General features: G+C 35.5%; 2 protein-coding genes across 12 annotated transcripts in view; one reads left to right on the forward strand and one right to left on the reverse strand.

Annotated features, from left to right (window-relative positions):
* LOC135135034 (ras-related and estrogen-regulated growth inhibitor-like protein) overlaps positions 1–3,273 on the forward strand; it is a 43,205-nt gene extending 39,932 nt beyond the window's left edge. For both annotated transcript variants that reach the window (XM_064063972.1, XM_064063973.1), the window contains one exon: positions 1,586–3,273. In XM_064063972.1, the coding sequence (XP_063920042.1) occupies positions 1,586–2,002 (417 nt within the window). In that variant the 3' untranslated portion in view covers positions 2,003–3,273. The remainder of the gene's footprint in view (positions 1–1,585) is intronic.
* A 1,894-nt stretch (positions 3,274–5,167) lies between these two features.
* LOC135134838 (gamma-aminobutyric acid receptor subunit beta) lies at positions 5,168–20,616 on the reverse strand. 10 transcript variants are annotated; one of them, XM_064063681.1, is made up of 10 exons: positions 20,112–20,616; positions 19,194–19,297; positions 18,742–18,809; positions 17,096–17,322; positions 16,955–17,037; positions 15,859–15,996; positions 15,596–15,733; positions 14,976–15,260; positions 6,969–7,129; positions 5,168–6,906 (listed from the first exon to the last, which is right to left on the reverse strand). In XM_064063681.1, the coding sequence occupies exons 1-10, from the start codon at positions 20,177–20,179 to the stop codon at positions 6,598–6,600; spliced, it is 1,581 nt and encodes a 526-aa protein (XP_063919751.1). In that variant the 5' UTR covers positions 20,180–20,616; the 3' UTR covers positions 5,168–6,597. The 10 variants fall into 10 exon arrangements, with proteins under 10 accessions (XP_063919751.1, XP_063919750.1, XP_063919749.1 ...); XM_064063680.1 differs by lacking the exon at positions 18,742–18,809 and adding an exon at positions 18,335–18,402 and having other exon boundaries at positions 5,168–6,909; positions 20,112–20,611; XM_064063679.1 differs by lacking the exon at positions 18,742–18,809 and adding an exon at positions 18,555–18,622 and having other exon boundaries at positions 5,168–6,909; positions 20,112–20,611.
* Positions 20,617–21,888: the final 1,272 nt, after the last annotated feature.

Consider the following 21,888-nt stretch of genomic DNA (forward strand, 5'->3'; position numbering starts at 1 on the left):
ATTAACTGTAGTCAAAATAGGAAAATGAATCAGTGAGTTTTACATCTTTCGGGTTTTGAACGGTCAAGGGTAAATTCAGGTACTCGGGTTTTGTTTGCAACTATTATGGCTAGACAGGCACTGCGGCTTGTGTACTAAAACTTATTTCCGTACAGTAAAATGTAGAATTCTACGGATCGGTGCTGCATTTATTCACATTTTAGCAATTCACTAACAGGAGGCAGCATCTCCCGGGTCGTTTTATTCTCACTTTGACCAGGCAGATATTTTGCCTCCAGACGGCACCCTTAATGCTATTGTCAGGTACTTCAAAGGGTGGTCAAATAAGCTTAAGGTATTTAAAAGGTGCTCTATTGTGTGGGCCATAAATTACAGCTTACCGCCTCAGCTAATATTTTGGGTTGCCTAACTTACCAAAATTTGCCCAAAATGCTTTGCAGTTTTTTTACAATAACTAAAAGAAGTAAAATTTTAACAGAAAACGAAGAATGGCGCCTAAAGTAGAAAAAAATTCTCTATCACCTCGATATTTTTTAAAAGCACACCGAGTTATAGTTTTCACTAAAAATCCGCTGGGGTTTTACGCACTTTATTTTTTATTTTAAAAACTGCTACGTTTTTTAAAAAATACAAGACGCTTCCTTAAAGATTTTTATGTTATGAGCACGCACATGTATCGCCCTGCTCTTCAACTGTTAAAATAAAGGCGCAAAATGGGTTGGCGTTTAGCCTTATTTTGGCATCTTTTAATGACTGTGTGGCGGAGCCTTAAATCTCCAATTTGCACCACCGATTTAATGGGAAATGATGTCAACTGTTGAAAAATGTATCTTTTGTTTACATCTTAAATATCAAAAAAAAATATCAATTTTAAGAGAACAGATAGGACTGTCTCTCAGCAAGTATTAACAAAGTCCTCAAAAAACTGATTTATTGAAAATATTAAAGTTGAAAGAAAAACACGAAAAAATACAAGCGAAATAGATACAAGGAATACACCAACGACACGAAATCTTAAGTTGAAATGATGTCACACCATGTGTACGACAACCAATTTCAGTTTAAAATTTAAGTTGCGTATATCCGACCGGGTGCAGGGTTCTCGGCAAACATCCCTTGACCAATAGTATTGCAGCTCGAAAAAATCACGTGAAGATCACACACTTTTAGAAAAAGCATTGCTTTTAATGAGATCTATTACCGGTTAAAAAATTTTGATGAATTTAAGAATAACCTTGTATAACAAAATTTCTAGATTTATCAAACGATTTTGATAGTTTCACAAAATATATTACTCGAAAAATTAAATACTATAAATTCAGTAAGATAGCATCTAATTAATAGGTTATAAATAAGTAATAGACATCAGAAATTAAGAAACAGTGGCATAGATTCAGATACTCTGCAATGTCACATATGGAGTGTTACAAAGTTCCATATTAGGGTCTCTGTTACTTTTACTTTACATAAATATATGTATAAAATAAATAAAATAACCATATACTTAAAAAAAAAACTTAAAGCGGGTAATTTTAAAACTTGTTTTGTTACTATTATATATTTCACTATTCTTTTTTTGTTTCAGAGTGCAGCTGATCTGCCATCACTTGAGATTGTACACTGGGCTGACGGTCTTCTGTTTGTGTATTCTATCACAAATCGCGAATCCTTTACCTACCTGAAACGTATTGGATCCTTGATATCAGACTCTGACATTCCTATATATATCGTTGCGAATAAGTGCGACATGGTTCATTTAAGAGAAGTTAGTACAGAAGAAGGTGCCATATTAGCTAGAGACTTTGAATGTGGATTTTCTGAAGTGACTGCCGCCGAACAAGTGGCGCCAGTTGCAGTTGTATTTCAAGAAATATGCAGAGCAGTTTTAGCGGCTCGACGGAAATCTAAACATTCACTGCTCGAGCGAATGTTAGGTTCGAGAAGCAGTAATTTAAAACTTTACGTTAGAGGTAAAAGTGACAGTGCACTACCTAAAGATTGATAAATCAGTCACAATGTCACAAAGGTTAGTGTGAAAAGCATTTCGATCAAAGTGAGTGGAACAAATTTTTTATTTACAAAATGGTTATTGTTGCGTGTATAGTTTTTCACCTATGCTTTCTTTCTAGTTTTTACAACTATATTTTCAACTACGTTTTATTGAAACGACAAACGAAACTGAGAGGTGAAATTACATAAAATAATTGTTCATTATTGACCCAAATAAACATAACATTAACTGATACCTTTTCATTTATTTTTCGTTTGAAAATAACTACAATAGCTAGAGTGGTTTCAAGATCTCGTGGCGGACGAGATGCGCGATGCGGAGTCTAGTACAGGCGGTCGGTAGTGCTCGGTTAAAGCGATCGGCTGCAACACGGTCCTAAATACGTTGACCATGTTCGCTAAACCCAAACGTTTAGGTATTAGTACGCATTTTTATTAATCATGATAAATCGTTCGTTATTTCAAAAAATTGACAATCTTCCCAACATGTGGGAGTGTGAATTGTCCTTTAATTAGTTTTGCTAATGTAAACTTGGTTCACGTTTCATTAACCTTTTCAAGGTCACACATTTATATTTTTAGCAGTGTGACTGTGACTTCTCTTTTTCTTCCCCTGGCTACGTATGGTACAAGAAGACTTTTTGTATCATGTGTGTACGTAACCATCAAGGGTCAATTTGGTAACCATGTCAGGCATGTTTGGAACTGCCAAATGAAGTCATGTTTGGAAAAAATATTTTTTGGTGTTACCTACTTCACCATATTGTTCCTTCAAGTAAGAAATCTCCAATGTTAAATAGAGTCAGAAATCTTCTTTGTCTACCAGTTCATCTGAGTTTATTGTGGGCACTGCCCAAGCATTGATTTATGAAGGTGATATTCTACGAATAATTCGCATTGTGTTGCTAATTTCTTGTAACTTTTAAAGTTATAAAACAACAACAAACAAGTTAACCCGTGATTGTGTTTCTAATTTAACTCAACTGGAGTTTAAAAAAGTGAGAATATGAGTTTGGGATTAGTTATGGGTAGAGACCTAATTTTATGAAATTTGCATATCCGTTATTTTTTGCATATAAGTCTTGATATTTAATATGTGAACGAATCATGCTCATTAAAAACGAATATAGCTCTAAAAAAAATGCATATTTGCATATATTTGCCTTGCTGCATATTTCACGTAATGGGTGCATATTTTGCATTTTTATCAATTTTTGTGCTATTTAAAAAAAAAGTTTGTCATTCTATCGGCATTTATCTAGAAAGACGAAATTTCATGAATCATATTGCAAATATTGTCTTGAGCTTAATTAGTATCTAATTAAATAAACTGCTACCACTTTTGCTCTCGTTTTTGTTTTAATACTACTTAATGTACAACCTTACCCAATTCCGCAAATCATGTTGGGTCCAGTTCAAGAAATGTTGTGAAGAGAGAAGTTAATCCTTTTGATGCTGTTAGCAATTTGTTGAAAGACTACGTTTTTAATCTCAGTCTTCAGATCAAGATTATAGGGGAACCGCTTTTAAAGTGCTGTGTAATACAATAGCGAGAATACTACAAGAAAAGTATTTGATTTTTTTAAATTTATTGTAAGAAGAAGAAATACAGGAGAGGCTAAAAGAAAAATTGTACAAGCAAATATAACAGAGCGGAAGCTTAGCTCAGTGGCTTTAAATGATAAAGAATATTTGAATATGACAAACTTATGGGACGAAGCGACCTGTGAAGGTTTACAGTATAATTTTTTTTATATTGCGGCTCGAGAACTAGTCTGGAAGGGAAATGAAGCTGGTAGTCCTCTGGTAAGCTTTTTTCGAGATGAAGCTGAAAAGGGTGGTGAACTTTCAGGCCAATTAGAATACAATCCAGTGTTCTCAAAGAATCGTCAAGGAAGCTCTCATTTGCTAAACGACAGTAAGTGGTTAATTTCGAATAAAGAATCACCGGACATATGTCACGTAGGTAATTTGCTTAAAAAAATTATTTTAAAAAATTTCTAGGAGTAATTAAAAAAAAATATTTGCTTTCAGATTATTTAAAAAACTTTTATTAAAAATAGGTGATCAGATCAAAAAAAATAAGACTCTTTCTTAGCGTCACAAGAATGCAGAATGGCTCAAAAATTCTCCAGTGGGAAAATACGTTAAATACATGGTTGAAATTAGGTGCTCAAAAAACAATACTTGGCACAAAAAAACCTAAAATCACTAATCAAGTAATCACTTGTTGTTCATGAGCTGTAACCATTCTGTCAAAATCTGGCATAGGAAAGCAAGAAGTAATTAAAATTACAAGACATAATTCAGGACTCCAGGAGCATCTCTGAAACAATACTTGCTACTTGATCGGGATCATAATGAGCAATTAAGGAAATACTGCAGAACTAGCAATAATAATTATATGAAAGTATCACCGGAATCGTGGTCACTAAGTAGTTCCTAGTGCTGCAAGTATAGATACCAATAAGACTGTTTATAACAATTGTATTTTTACAATAATTAGAATAAATCATTTCTTAAATGTTGTACTTTGAAAGCAGTGCGGAATTTTCCAGTGATACTTCCACGTAGAATTTCCACTTAAAATTTCACACGTGGAATTTCCAGAGATAAATTATCGTGGTTGGTTGAGTTCGGAAAAATGAGTGGTCGAATTAATAGAGAGTTAAATTTTCATAAATAAAATAAAATTCGTAAAATCAAATTTATAATTTTTCGTATAGTGTTTTTTCATTTGGTCTTAGAGCTGCTCTGGGCTTTTGTACAGCCATGACCACGTACTGTTTTTATTATACCGGCACAAAACCCCAAACCCAGATACACAAACACCCAGAGACGAGGCGGGAATCGAACACGCGATCCACGGCAATTTTGAAAATTTTGCACTCCAGAATAATCGGCTATTGAAGGCTAAATTATGAATAAATATAAATAAAGCAGATCCAGCAGAAATCTACAAGCTAGCTACTTCACTTTGCCCATTGGTTATACATATGTCACTAGAAAAACTTTGTTCATGACGCCTTTCCTCACTGCACACTACTTACTTTCATCAATATTTTGATTGAATAAAATTTCGACGATAAGGTAATTTGAGTCATAAGAACAAACAATTTAATAGAAGTGGATGTGTTTGATATTAAAAATGCAGCACTCATTAAAATTTTTTATTCAAATAAAAACGCCAAACAGTATATACCTACGCAATACGTAGTTAATAAATAATTGGAATGTTTCAAATATAGTACATACAACTCTTTCTTATCATTTAGAATATTCAATAGTGAGCAATAGTCGCTCGCAGTGCGGGTGAGGGAGTGCACGGAGCCCGAGCCCTCCATGGAGTCCGCGCACCCCCTGCCCTCAACGAGCCCGCCGTCACTGACACCGGCAAATTCTTTCTATTCGGCTACTGTGAATTATGTTGGCGATCGCAAGTTTTCTTAATCATGGTAGTGCATGTTAGCTCATCCAAAATTCGTCGTCAGTTTCCGGTGCGCTCGCTGGTGGGTGCAGGATGCGGTGTCGATTTCATAAGAAGGAAGTTTACTCTGTTAAATATTGCTCCGTAACTTCAGACTCTTGCTCTGTGCTGTGTGCTACAAGTCATTAAAATACTGAAGTGATGGTACGGTGTACGTTGTCGGGGAAATGTTACGGTCCGTTTAATTTTATGTACAGTTGCGCGCTTGCAAAAAAGATGATGCTCCGGGTGTCGATCCTCAGAGACGACGTCCAGAACATTATCAAATATATAAACTTCGTCTGTCCGATCGATCGTGTTTCCCTTCTGTACTAACGCGCTCGCATTTCATGCTAGTTGCATATATATTTTTAATTAATATATATCATGGTTCTATTTTGTGTATATATATAATATATATATATATATCATATTATGTACAGTCAGTGTCATCTATGTATCAAGTTGACTACGAGCGCGTATCCTACCTAATTTTTCTTTTGTATATATAATTATAATTATTTTACATTTTTAGAATTTCGTTTCGCCGTTTACTTCTAACGGCTTTTGCATAGTATATGCGTGGATCCCTGAAGGAGGCAACCTCCCATTTGGGGTGCGGGTAAAATGCGTGCGGACTACCCTAATGTAACAGTTGGGCTCTGTGCAAAAAATGTAAAAAATGAACAATTCTTAGATGTATATACAAAAATAAATTAAATCTCTTGCAAATCAACAATATCTATACTAAACGCGACTAGATGTAACGACTAGATATTAACTACAATTAAATAAATTCTTTGCTGATACAACTTATGTACGTAATAACATATGGTAAATATTACTCTGGTAACTACTCAAATATCGTTTTAACAACGGAAATATACGTAAATTTAAATAGTTTGTTTTTTAATATGATGTGACCATGAATTACGATGATTAGGTAGCGGAAATGCACCGTTGTGGGGACTATATACATGTCTCGCTGTTAAACCTACGCGAGTACAAATGTATAGTCGTCGATATCTCTACTGAAATGGATCCACTTGTATGTACTTTTCAATTAGTTTGTCCTGGTATTAAAAATTTTGGAATGTTTATCAACTCTAGTCAACACTTGTTTACTTGTCTTCTTCAAGTAACACTAAATCGTCCGCTACTACATCAGAGATGTGTAGATAAATAATCCAGTACATCAAGTTAAAACACACGAAGCACACGGGGAACACGATTCGCGAATACTTATCGATGTCTGAGGGCGTTATGCCATACAACTTGTTGATGTCTTTGTTGGGATGGATTATGTGTTGCGGAATTGGGGCGGCCGCTTCTTCGTCTGGTCCACCCCCTCCACCGCGGCCACCATTGACCGTACTTTCTAAAGTACCACCTTTGCTGTGTGCTTTTGGATCGTGAACTTTAAATCGCACCTCCTGAAACAAAGTTCAACACTAACAAGACATTCTACCCCTATTGAGTTTGTCCATCTTACATGTCCTATTGGCCGACTACTGACTGTTTGTTTCGGCGCGTGATCACTGTCGGGTCCCCCATCTACATTTAATTTTTTTTGTTCTGCGATCTTCTGAATTGCCAAAAAACGGTTCTTTCTCATTTGTATTCGCTTCGCCATATAACCAACCGTAGCGTATTCTAAAAATGTCACCATGTTTAGTTTTACGCCCTGCATGATCATCACTAAAAGTATAAAACCATTAAATTGGTTTTACACATTTTACAAATTTCAAAAAAAACACTGTTCGTTGTTGCCTGTTTCAGGCAATGGAATTGAAATTGTTGGCATTTACATGAGTCATGGTGCGTAACTCTGACAATGGAAAAGTTTATAAATATGAAACGCAGTTGTCACAAGCAAGAAAGGCAAAGGTAAATCTTTACAATTTAATAAATCACAAATCGTTCTGGCTAAGTAGCTGTGAGTGGCGAAATTCTAAGCATAAAAACAAGTTAATGTTTGATCGTTACAACGGAACACAGAATATTTAAATGCATGTACCATTATTTGGTGAACTGTAGGGGTTCAGAGGGTGCTGGCATTGTTTTTAAAGCAATTAAATAAATTCGAAAAAAAAAGAAACATCATTTTAGTGTTATAAATTAAAATCTTGAGGAAAACCAAATTCTTTTTAAAATCGAAGAATAAAAATATATTGGAAAAGATGTGGTTCGTAGCCAGATGTTTATAGAATCTAAAATTGTCCAACATAAAAATGATCAAATTTTTGATAGTGTCATATAATAATTTTAGCTTATAAAATATTATATGTATCTTATATGTAACACAATATAAATTCTGTTTCCGCAAAGAGTTGTTGTGGCTTTATTGAACGATTTCAGAAACTATATCATTCGGTACCTCATCAATACATCAATAACAATAATATCCACCATCACTGCAATTTGTTAATATGCATGTATGTGATCAACGGTTCATGTTTCATACATAACAGGACTGAAAAGTCGATAAAGTGGATTTACGGACAGTAAATTTGAAAATAGGTACCTAGTATGTTCTTGCTATTTACAAAATTTTTATAAGTTATTGATTCTGAATTTTAAGAAATAAATTATAAATAACTGTGTCGATTACGTAGATTAGGTCGCGGACTAGAAATGCACCGCAATTCCGACAGGCCGGTTGTATTAGTTTTGAACTAATTTCATTATGAGTTGAGAAAACATGGCTCGTAGTTAACATACTATTTTCTTGCATAGTATTGTAACAGTCAAAATGGACTACACATTTTGTTATAATTATAAGGCCTACAGGTCTTTTATGAATGATTCTAACATTTAAATGGACACTAATTTGTTCCAGTCCTTCGGAGTGTTTTTAACGGTAACGGCAACGAAAGTTCCAATTTTATAATAATTCTAGCATATGACGTATTAGCCATTTTAATTATTAAAACTTTAAAAACGTCTACGATTACTAGGTAGTGGTAAAACTGCAACATTTTAAAATTATGCAGACCTCAAATAATATTAATACACGGGGATATTCTCTTAGCTCTGAATATATGAAAGTAAGTATGGGCCTAATCCCTATGTTTACTTTTAAAAAACACACATCAGTGCATTGGAAGTATGTAACGAAAATACATAAACTTGATTTTTTAAAACACGAAATTCCAAAGTAGGTACATAGTTGGAATAAAGTTAATGAAGACATTGGGTTTTGTTCTATTTGATTCGTGATGTTTATATTCGGTGTATCGAGTATTGTTTATATTTTAATAAAATAGTTTATGATAATAATTCAAACAGGTTAACATTTTAGTGTTTTTTAACTTCCAGAGCATATGTCAATGAAGTATTGTATTCGAGTCCATTAGGCGAATCGCTACTTTTATGTTTTTTCTACCATTAGAATACGAAAACATAATAAAGTATTGTATAGTATATTCAAGTGAAAGAGTCAGCAATAAAGACGCGTGAGCAGCCTGTGTTCAACTGCTTATTGGTCAACAAATTTGGGGGAGGGTTTTTCTCAAACCAGGTTTACACTATACCGATATTTCGTTGTCGGTGCGTTTCATTGTTGACTCATCCCTTGCATCGTGTCGTCTTCTTGCTTTCGTCCTTTTTGTTTTTACTTGTTTTTATACTTGTAAGTGTCATTATGTCGGATATTGGAAATATTATTTTGTCAAAATCAGAACTTAAAATTTCCCTACATTGTAACACGGGCTAGGCGCAGTAATCTTACGCGCACTCGGCCCCAAAACGCATCATGCAGGTTTCACGTGATCACTGACCCTTTCGTTTGAACAGAGTATAATAGAGTACATCGGACGACTGGCTACTTTAATGTTTTCTCGACGTTTCATGACTCCTAGGTCTCCTATGTCGTATGTGTGTATTCATTTTTATTAGACATAAATCTCCAAAATTACTGGACTGATTGTTGTAAAATATAGGTACTCTTACTGTTCTGGTTTATGAATCGGCTTTGCGTTTCAGTCACAATTACTTGACTTTGCGTCAGAAGCATCATTAGTTTAAAGTCGATGGCTACTTGACAATAATAAATTATGCTTTTAAATTTTTCTTTAGATTTCTTTTCCTTTAATTTATGTAATTTATGTATTATTGTGTATCTATTTATGTGCGAAATTATCTGTAACTACACCTGTAATGTCAAACAACATTTGTATTTAGAATTATATTCACTCAGGTACATATTATCCTGTAAACGGACCAGCGTCTGTTGGATAATAAACATTTATTATTATTATTAATATTATTATAACCAATACCTCGCGTACGTGCGAGACAAAAGGATCGTGCGAGTTAATATTCTGGATTTGAATAACTTGAAACTTCCCGCTGAGTTCGAATCCCATTTTGGTTGTGAATGTTTCACTTTGGATGCGGGGGAAATACTGTTTAAATAATTTTGGACCAATTTTTTTAATTCTGATGTTGATAATGTATTTTTGTAATAACCAAGTTAAAAAAGGTACGCTCTTAAAAATCAACTGGTGAGTCTGGGAAAAATAATAAAAAAATCCTCAGATTTTGGTGGAGTTATAATGATTTTAAAATTGGTTCTTTTGCTACGTTTAACAACTAAACAACTCATTCATTATCATAATAACTAGTAATATTATATAATAATATTACTATAATTAGTTAATATTTTTCTCACATATGACCACGTTTAATTACCATTTCAGTTAGAATGCACAAAGATATATTCATTGTGTTGTTTTTGTAATAATTTGATAAAATTCCATTTGACAACAATGTTTGCCCGATATAAAGCGAAGGTGGATTTCAGTCACCATCGTTACTAAGAAATCAAAAAGTAAGCCGGAGGTATTCACGCATTAGGTGTGTGCAGTGTTGCCAATTTTATTTTTATAAAATAACGTTTTTTTCGTAATCTACATCATAAAGAATGTTTTTATTATTTTTTTGGGTCTCCCGAAACCCCCGTATATAACGTACTGAAGGGTTAATCCGCCATTTTCCAGACACTCGGTATAGTGCTATCTGAGCAATATGTGTAGTGTTTAAAATGTTGATGTTTATACATCGGAAGAATGCCACATAGACATTTGTTTGATTTAAATGAGTTTATCGCCTCAAAGTAGATTATTAAAATTATTCATAATCCTAATATTCTGAATGTTGTTATTATAGTTCTTAGCGTATCGTTATTTTATTGTTATAAAGACGAGCGTATTCACACATTTTCCAGAAAATGGGGTGGCTCGTTCTTATTTGATCAATATTAAATTGATTGATTCATTAATTTCTTTAATCACCCTGTATAAGCAAATCTAAAAAGATGAATACAGGGATAATGATAAGTATTGTCTCATCATATTTTGCACATTTTCGAAAGGATTTATTCGGCAAAATTTTGAGATAACGTAATGAATTTTTTGGGCTTGATAAACAGATACATTTTGTTTAAAAAGTTACCATGCTTACAATAAGTTCAAAACGTCTGCAAGATTTCAAAGTATTCAGTTTTGCAATTCTTGATTTAGTCAAAAAAATAAATTGACTCAGTCATTAATTTTTTTGAGACACCCTGTATAAGCAAATCTAAAAAAATATTAATGCAATGATAAATCACAAATATTGACTCATCATACTTTGCACATTTAAGATAGGATTTATTCAGCAATATTTTGAGGTGGCGTCATCAATTTTTTAGGGGGGATGAGCAAATACATTGTGATCAACCATTTACGATGCTTATCATAACTTTAAGACATCTCAAAGATTTCAAAACATTCGGTTTTGTAGTTCAATAAAATAAATTCAGGTATTCATAAATTTTTTTGGGTCACCCCCTATATCTAATCCAAAAAATATGAATGCAACGATAAATTACAAGTACAGATTTATCATATTTTGCACAATTTAGATAGGATCTATTCGGTAAAATTTTGAGCTGTCGTCATCAATTTTTTAGAGGGGATAAGCAAATGTATTTTGCTTAAAAATTTGTCATGTTTATCATAACTTTAAAGCATCTGCAAGATTTCAAAGCATTCGGTTTTGCAGATTCAAAATTAAATTGCAAAATGTTATTTTATAATTGTGATTTTTGTTCCAAAAATCTGGACGTTTAGGGTAAAAACTCATCACGGCGTCATAAACTACATGTGTAGGACTATGCTATTTTATGCAGTTTAAAACCAATTTACTATGATGTACAATTTTGAAGTGACAAAGGGCCGGTTGCATAAACGCTAATCAGATTTAATCTCTGATTAAGAACAGTTGCATAAACGCTAATCAGATTTAATCTCTGATTAAGAACAATTGTAACTATGATAATAACAATCGTTACTATGGAGTTAATCAGAGATTAAATTTGATTTGCGTTTATGCAACCAACCCGTACCGTTTTAACATATACATTCCTAATATGTATAAATACAAAATTTGACAACAATCGGCCCAGCTGTTTCGGAGGTTATCTGTCTAATGAAAATCCGGGACGGCAGACAGACGGACAGACAGACAGACAGACAGACGGACACGGGAGACCTATTTCTTCGTACTGTAGGTGTCATGAAAGGTCGAGAAAACGTAAAAGTAGAGAGTCGGCCGACGGACTCGATTGCAGTGTAAAAAATGCGTACTATTAATGTTACAACAAAGACAGGTTTTATACATGGAATCATCATTCAAATTAAATTATTATCAGAAAATCGATTTAAAAATGAGATACAGTTGAAACACAGAATTAAATTCACAGAAATATTTCTGTTGTTGTCTTATTATTAAGTCATTATTTTTATCTTAACTAAATCTGTAGATGTAATACAGGATGCGACTGCAATATTGCAAAAACATACTGGAAATAAGAACTAGTAATCATAATAAGAAAGTGGCTTCGTATTTTGCTTCCCATAAATATTTTTTTATGTAAATGCTTAAAATATTTTTGTGTTAATTACGTTGATTCAGCAATTTTTAAACTCGTTATGACATATGAATTTTGAACTTATTTATGTATGTGCTGTAAATGAGTATACTTATATGTTTTGTAGGTACGAAATTACCCAATTAATTTAGTAATTAAGTATATCAAATCTGAATTGCACGTAGCTATGAATCTGCATTTGATAAAACCCAGAACTACGTTAGTTCGAAGAAACTCAAACATAGGATTATATATTAAATTATTTCTCTGCTATATAAATAAGTAGAAAGACTTAAGTATAATATTTAACATTGAAACGTACACAGCGTACACTGTAGACTGTAGACATCAACCTTTTAACGTTAAAACGCCCATGAAACAGGTCATTTGAAATTTAAAATACGCTTGCTTGGATAATTGGATATATATCACCAAGTTTGTAAACCATATATTTTTGAGCACGAAGTTGATTTTTTTCCAGCATGATAATATACAAATATACCTACACCTCGTATGAAAAACTCCAAATCACGGATCAATACTCAGAACTAAAAAACAAAAAAAAAGCTATTAAATCAAATGTAACAACATAAAATAATGTACCCAACAGTAACATAATGTGAACATTTTTCTGTTCTATTACATTTCAGCTCTGCAAAATTTGCATGAAATTAATCGTCGTCTATTACATTTCTGTTACAAAGGGTACGTAAAAATAGCACTAAATTTGCAGTAATGTAGACAATAAGTAAGTAGATAACTAAAGTTTTAAAAAAAATGTAAGTAGAAGTTTAGGTGTTATTAAATTTCAAGATGAACAAAAATCACATGTAAATGTTTGGTCGAAGTTTCTCCCTTAAAATTCCACGCATTTTTCGTATGTCCATTTTGAGTATTTTTGGCAGAGAACAATTGATATGTGTTTCGAGGCAAAAAAACGTTCATATTAATCTGAAATTGTTTTCTGTTTATATGCTGACTTTAAAGTTTTTATAACATTTTCCCGATTATAATTCTTATTCTTCTTATGCATTATTCCTTGTACATTTTGTACTTTAGTTGTTGTAAACACTTCTTCACTGGCTTCTTAACCTTTTTTTCCTTATTTTTTTTCTTGCTTGTTTTTGGTTTGAATTCTTCGAAATCTCTTTTGTTAGAATTAGAAGTTAAAAACATTGCTTTCCGCATTCCTTTACTGTTTTATTTGTAACTTTTTTGCCTCCTGTTGACACTGGTCTTATTATTACTTACAAATTGGTGTAACCCATATCTTTTATAGTTTTCTTATAATCTTTTGAGGTCAGTCTAGCCATTTCAAGGTACATTACCTTTCACCCTGGATTATTCTGCTTCCACTTCGTCATGGCTCGATTACAAAACATCGCAAGGAGATTAAAGATAGCAGTAGTTCAATGGCTGTACGCGGGCAGCAAAAATATAAATTACTTTTTGAAGATTCATCTCCTGTTCAAGTACAGATGATCTGGAATTATGTTTTACCGTCTCTTGAACGTGTGGAGTAAAAGGTAGTTTTATTACAACATGTCCCAATTTTTTATTGATAAATTAGTCCTGTTTAGGTATAACAAACTAAAAGAGGTTGTTAGATAACTATAGGTTAAGTGTCAAAAACTCACCGAGGATGTAAAATATGACACGGTTTGTGATAGTGTGAATAAAATTATAATACTTAATCATTTTAACCGTCACTATGTTATTATACTGATTCTTGATTTTCAATAATAGTTATTTATATAAGGTAGATAATTGCCATGTTATGAGTGAATGAGAATTTAGAGTCCTGAGTATGTTAGAGCAGAAGATACTGATCTCACGAGCTTATACCTAATGGTATTTCGCTCACTTATGGTATACAACGTTTTATCTTCCGGTAGCAGCTTTTACATAAAATCGAGAATAAAAAAGATCCAATGAATGTATATTGGTTGTATCCATAGTTACATTACATTATACCTAGTCACTAGTGCTCATTTTACCTATAATGTTGAATTTTTGTCTCGTGAAACAACTGTTTCATGACTGCAACTGCATCAACTACATATTACAGTAACTCGTGTGATTACAGATGACTGTGCTTCTATTCCACTAAGATAAATAACTATTTCAATTCATACGAAATTCAAACTAAGTCTATTTTGCCAATGACATAAGCTAAGTAAATAATTGAACTAAAATCACAAATTTTTGTATGTGTTGCTATGAATGAACACAATACTTCTTAAAAATAAGTGGTTGTCTACTACTAATAGAATGTTTCTACTTTTATTGAAATTCCGATGACGGTACAAATCATTACAGTATAAAATGTAATCACAAACGTGATTTGCAAGTTTGCTAACGCAATAAATTGAAAGCATATTAAAATCGTCAAAGCACACAATGAAAAATTTTCACTATAAATTAGGAGCACTTACTTAGCCAGATACGACTATAAATTACAAATTAATTAGAATGTTAACGTAGGGTGTATGTGTAACTACCAATAATAATATCGTTTACACCTTACAAAATAAGTCACCATGTTATTATTTTAGATATGTATGTAAATTAAAACAAATATCTTACCTAACAAACTCGCGAAGACCATTACGAAACAAGTTCCCAAATATACATCGATGGATTTCACATAGGAGATTTTAGGGAGAGCGGCGTTTGTTGAAGACATTAGTGTTGTCATGGTCAATACAGTGGTAACACCCAAGGCGACTCTTGCAGGGGTGGCGTTACGATTTAACCAAAAGCTTACCCATGAGATGATGACGATGAGACCGGACGGGATGTAGATTTGAATGAGGTAGTAACCCATAGAACGAACGAATTGGATTTCACATGCTAGTCGTGAGTAATTTCCTGCCCACAACAATTAAGTATAAGTATCTACTAAACAAAATTATGTTCACAAATGTTTTTGTAGTGATTTTGGTAAACATGCTAGGAATAGAAAATTGAAAACTAGAGGAATAATGTAGTTTAAATTATTGTTAAAAATCCGTTAATGGTTTCAGTTTGTCACTTAAGTTCGTTAAAAATGTCAGTATGTAACAATTGGATATGCAAAACATGCTATTTACTTTGACGGAAATAAAAGTGAGCGACTACATAGGTACATGGATTGATGATCATTTCGAGAACAGTAAAGAAAAAATGCAGTTGATCTACTGTTTTACCATTCCCAGGTTAGGTACCTGTGGTGAGGCTGATCTCCATGGCTCTTTGTCTGTGCCCGAGCACCTTAAACTGGGGAAGCGATACTTCATTGGAAACGCCCACTGAGTTGGGGCCTTCGTTCCATTTGTACCGAATGTCTCGCATGGTGTAACCGACTGCAATCACAAGCCAGTGCCAGCTGCGGGTAGGCAACGCACCGCAGCCGAATTGAACGAAAACGGGGTGTAAAAACTAACATAAAGAGGAAGGAAGCAAAAGGAGAATGGGTGATTGTGGTTACCTGTGGTCAGGTTAATTACGGTCGCCCTCTGCCTATGACCCAGCACCCGGAACTGTGGCAGCTCCACTTCGTTGCTTATTCCGACGCTCTTTACTCCCGAGTTCCATTTATATCGGATATCTCTCATTGTGTACCCGACTAACCCGGCCGCCAGAACAGACAAAGCACGTCATTCGACAGCTCGGATGCAGTTTGCACCCCCAAGACATAATAAATACACCTCTTGGGGGAACATGCCATTGTGGTGAGCGAGCCATGCTACATTTCTTTTACTTTTTTGCCTTTAACTGGGTAACTGTAGCAGGCCACCCTTGACTAAGTGAGCACTACATGAATGATTTACAAAACTACATTATCATGTACATGGATGAACGATTCAGTGTTCGGCTGTAAGACAAACAAAAAGACAATATCTGAAAAGCTGAATAAGTTAAGCGCAAGCATGTGCAAAGCATGTTGTGTAGTTTTTGGTGGATTAGATTGAGAACAGAGTGATGTGACAGATCATGCGGGTGCATGTGTGACTGTCGGCCGGGAGTCGGGCCAGTGGTTGTAGCACAATGCGGCCGAAGCCGCCGGTCTGTCCGTGAGTCCGGTGAGTGACGGCTGTCCGGGCGCCGCCACGGTGCAGAGCGGTGAGCAGGCCGTACTGCTGTTGTTGCTCACGACACGAACACTATCGGTCCTTCCGCGGGTGCTGTATTCGAGAAGGAGACCGCAACCAACCACAACATACAACTCAGAAAAAACAAAACATAAGGAAACGCAAACATCAGGATTGCGGCTGCGGGGCCTGGTTAGTTAGTATCCTTCCAACTCACAAGGCCACTGCGTGTTTGCTCGGCTCAAGAGTTATCTGTGTGCTAGGTGCCATGTGTGTGCCCGAAGCACCGCATTATGCGCGGTAACTGTATGGTGCTGGGATTAAGAAATCAAATTGTGGGCTTATGCACAAAAGCACGACACAGGTATCTTTTGATGCCCTTTTAGTTATTAATAAAGTAGTAACTATGGTAATCTATAATTTAACAATATCTATGAATAGAATTTACACATTTTTTTTGCAAAATTTGTACACTGTTAAAACAATACTTACAACTTTCTATTTCTATGTGGCAAAGTTGTCGATCCATCGGGAAATATTGAAGATTCATGGGACAAGATGCCGTAATTGTCAACCTGTAACACAATGAACTGATGGATACTGATCACTGAATTATCGATAAAATTAACTTACCGGATACTACGTGTAATTGATCCAGAATGATGTATTCTGATAAATTCATTTGAAGTTGTTGCAATGTGGAAGTATGACTGTTTCTCATTTACAAAAAAAGTATCCGGTACCCATATGTTCTTGATAAATTCGGATCCAACAGATAAGGTTTCTACTCCGGGTCGTTTTCGAAATGCCAGGCGTGGATCTGTCCAAAACTGACGAAAGTAGAAGTCCAGAGTAAAATCCTAATAAAACAATTATTATTGGTACTTTTTTGTGATGTCTTATTGTATTCATGCAAAAACTATAATAAAAAAAATCAATATTTTACTTTTGAAAAAATGGTTAAAAGCACAAAATAAAATATCGATTTAATCGGACAGTATTTCACTAGCAGTGTATGACGATTGCGAAAGAACTGTTGTATGTGGACATGCATGTATTTTTTTTAATTTTACCTCTTTAATCTAGAACAAAAGCATCAAGCTCATTCTCAGCATGCAACATGTTTAGTTACGTGAAACATCTACGATTTGTGAAAGTTTTTAAAAATGTTAGGCAGGGTGTCGTCGTTTGGCTGATTTCCAAAGGCGCAATGCGTCTGAATTGTGTCGTTAGATACTTATTAGGCACTGCATGCAAATATGTCGTCGAATTATAGGAAAAATCGTAGGGTAGGACTGTTAAGAAGGTCTTCGAAGGAGAGTTTAAGTTTGACATGCAGCATGCCGACACTCAGGCGGTTACTTATCTGCGTCCCGAGTGCACTGTGCAGGCCAGGAGAGGAGAGGCGGGGTGGACTCGCGCGCTCGACAGAGATGTCGGAAAGGGGCAGGCCAGGGTCACGTCCTGCTGTGACCTTTAACCTTGATTTGGTTTCCATCGGGGTCTCAGGCCCGACTCCTCGGAGGAGTGGTCGGCGCTCCACCGGGGCGCGGCCTTTCAAAACATCTATCCGATTGCGCCCGGGCGCAACGACTAAAGCTGGCAAACAGACTTAGAGGCCATGCACACAGTCCAAGTATTCAAGACTGCGACATACACACAGACATACATTCTCATTTCCGGAAGCTCTGCCCGGATTTTACAAGACCTTGATAATCAAGACTGATAAGTTGCAATACACGTACATATTAATGCGAGTTAATACGATAAGTACTGATAAGATAGATACAATGCGTTACGATAAAATGCTTTCTGGAACACCGAGTGTTAATAAGATGCCGTATAAGTGAAATGATAGTAGAAAGTAAGTACCATCAAGACTTCGGAGACGGAGCTGATACTGAGCACGTACATGGTGACTCCCACCTCCACGGGCGGGCCTGTAACCGCAAAGATTCTGAGTCGCGACATGAAAACCAAATCAAACTCGTGCCCTAGGCCTGCCCGCCTGCGGCCCCGCTCGATTCGCGCGCGTTCGAGCGGGACCGGGGACGGGACACACAACAAACAAAAGTCCGGCATTGATAGATACCATCTGGACCTCGGACAGCGAGCTGATGCTCAGCACGTACATTGTGACTCCCACCTCCACGGGAGGGCCTGCAAGCCAACAACCATCACATAACACCAACCCGCTTCCCCAGGCCGCCAAGCGCGCGAGTCAGGGAGCGGGCGTGCGGAAAGGCTCTGTCTGCTCGGGGATATAATAAACTTAGTACCATTTTGACTTCGGAAAGGGAGCTGATGCTCAACACGTACATGGTGACTCCTACTTCCACAGGAGGACCTGAAACCACCACCAATACCACGTCACAAGTGGCATTGAGTTCTGCCTGCGTCTCGAAACGGAGGAGCGACGGTCGTCGTACGAATGGACGACCTCGCACCGCCGTCCGTCCGCCTGCGCCCGGTCAGCGGCTGCGAGCAGAATGGCGGTCTGGAGAGATGCTGCGCGTCGCTAGGCAACCCACCCCGAGCATCGATCTGGCCCCACCCTGCCAACGCGACCCGCGCGACCGCCGCCGACCGCCCGGCTTTGCTTTGCTGTACCTTGCTTACGTTTACCATACCGTTTTTCTGTCATTCCGCTTCAATCGCGGCTGGGCGGTTGACGTCGCCGCTCCCCCTTATCGATACCACACCACAAGGATTTATTTCGCTCTTAACTTACCTCCATAATTTGGTCTTACTCTTTTGTCGTAGCTGACACTGAAGGAGTCTAAAATTGCCGATATGTTAACATCGCCTAGATAACTGCCTCCTGCTCCTGGCGACCTAAAAACGTATATAATTTCTACAATCAAAACTAAACGGCGCGAAACATTAATGCAATTTTCACAAGCCGTATTTGTCAATGTAGAACTCGTTGTAGACGTTAAAAAATGGTCTAACAATTTATAGTCAAATCGAAGGAAACGGGACAATTTGGTTTCTAACCGAATTTTTTATAGTTGATATAGTTCTAATCACTGTTTTTGTTTAAACTTTGTTATTTAGACATCGAAAAGAAAGTTTCCGAAACCATCTGAGCCTTTTTAATGATTACTTGCAGATAATATTCTGAAAATCTTTGCGGTAACTTCTTTGTTTTGAAATCAAACCAGAATAATATTGCCCTTCCTTTGGCGCCAGGACGCCGTGAAACAATGACGTCACAAAAGCTGTTCTCTGTATATTTCACAAATGTTTGTTTCTCATACATCTAAATTTTCTAAAATATCATTTAATCTAATTATACTGTTCTTGATGCATAGGTTGTGTATATATTAGTCTTCGTTAAAAATGTTTGCTTTATTGTTATAATAAAAAATGCCATTTTTGACAAAGATTCTTTGTTAATTCTATGTTGATATCAAAATTTTAATACAATACTTCCCTAAAGAATATTGCATATTATTAACACTTAAAAATATATATTATATACTTTTTTAAAACCATATGTTCAAATAAGTTTGATCATTTTTAATAATAATATTGAAATAAATCATTTGTTTAGTTCTTTACTACGACTAGCTATATTTTGAAACACACACCCATAACGGTAAAGGGGACTAAGCAACAATGAAGCAGCAGCTGGTGTATGACTTACCCAGCTGAAGCCCATGGTAGGGCGAAGGCCAGCAGCACGGCTGGCCACACCACCCGGCTGTGCCCCATGGCCTGGGGCACCTACACGTGTCCCCTGTTTCTCGGCATTTCGGCACTGTTCATTTGTAGACTACTGTAGTGTCACATCAGGCACCAACACTAGGAGTGGTCTCTGGGCCCAGCTAGCTGTTCACTCACTGCGCATGGTGGCGAAACTGTGCGAAATAATCGCAGCTCCTAGTCACAGAACTAATAAAATGCTTAGTTTTTCTTGCTCTAACTCAAAATGGTCGAGTGAGATGGAAGTTTAAGGGTTGCTATGTTTTAGGAACGCAGTCGCGGACCTGGAGCTGCCAGCACCTAACCAATCAATACCATCAGCTAAACCATGACTCTCATTATTGCTTTTACCCTGTGACGTAATTCTTACTATTTAGCACTGTAACATACAAGAAATTAAAATGTTATATATAAAAAAGTCTCATTTATTTTTGTTAAATAAAATTTTCTTTAGAGTCCCTTTGAGTTCGAAATTTGGTGTGTTTATAGTTATTCGTTGAGTTTACGGTCAAAAGGTTCTCAGCTGCACGCGACCGCTTCCGGTGACACCGTTGTCACGCAATTACCACAAACGCAAAAGAGCAAATTGCGTTTGGCCTAGAGTGCGCCTGGCACAGCGGCCTGCAGCGGTGTCCTGGTCACGGACACTGTTCTATTTTCCGATAACATCTTCACGCAAACATAACATACCAACAGTTTTCACTTTATCAATACGTAGTCTGATGGTTCGGTCGCAACATAATCAAGATCATATGCGCCACTGCCGTAAATGTGTTGTGAATACGACTAATTCCCTCCGGTAATGTAGACAAAAACAATTAATTAAATATGAGTTATCAGTCGTATAGTTTTTATAATGTTTTTATGCCTTATCTATAGTTAATATGTCGATTTATAGACTTATTGCTGTGGTATACTTAAGAAAATGTAAGATAACAGAAATTCATTAAATAGAAAAATATTTGACACATGCCGATATTGTGAATCTGACAAATCTGATTTACTCTCATTTTTTGGTATTTAAAAATAAATTAAAACAAAAGTACATGTACACATACCTATAAGTTATCTAAAAAGTTAGAATTTTATTCATAATAAAAGGAGACACAGAAAAATTCTAAATATTATAGCTAATAAATATAAAATAATATAATAACAATAACCATCGACATAATCATTGTTTTTGTTGGGTCCTAATGCTTCAAAGACAGAACCAAGATCTGTTGAAAGCTTTCAAAATGGTTTAATTATATATTTAATAATAATAAGAAGGAATCTTATTTGAATGCATTTCCATGTCAGTGGTGAGTCTAAAAAAATATAGGCTTATTGTGCAAATATTAAATGTTGTGCAGTTTAGCATTCTTTCATTACAGTACGACTTATTTAAAAATTGATCGAAGGTTATTCCTGCAGAACTTCCCTCGCCCTTGAAGTACAATACGACAAATCCAGCTCTTTAAAAATATATATAAAATTTGATTTTAAGATTTTTGTGTTGTGATAACCTCTGTTAAATAAAAACCAGCGGTGTAAATAAAACTGTCCTTCAGCACTAGGTAACAGCAATCTGAAGCTCAAGTGTTTATTTATTTTTATACATTGAAAGAATGTCATGTAGAAATTAGTTTGATTCAAAACAGAGGACTAAAATTATTAATTAAATCACAATCGAACAAAATGTTCTGAATGTTATAATTCTTATTTTATACAGGGTG

The sequence above is a fragment of the Zophobas morio genome, unplaced genomic scaffold (genome assembly GCF_036711695.1).
Source record: "Zophobas morio isolate AGI-343-1 ecotype UQ-CSIRO unplaced genomic scaffold, CSIRO_AGI_Zmor_V1 ptg000024l, whole genome shotgun sequence".
Taxonomy (NCBI): Eukaryota; Metazoa; Arthropoda; class Insecta; order Coleoptera; family Tenebrionidae; genus Zophobas; species Zophobas morio.

Coding starts and splice junctions, on each gene's coding strand:
- LOC135134838 (XM_064063680.1), bottom strand. CDS start 20,179: ATGGGGCACAGCCGGGTGGTGTGGCCAGCCGTGCTGCTGGCCTTCGCC. Junction 15,734..15,858: donor CGTAATTAACCTGACCACAG/GTAACCACAATC, acceptor TTGTGATTGCAG/TCGGTTACACCATGCGAGAC. Junction 7,130..14,975: donor GGTCTTCGCGAGTTTGTTAG/GTAAGATATTTG, acceptor TGACATTTTTAG/AATACGCTACGGTTGGTTAT.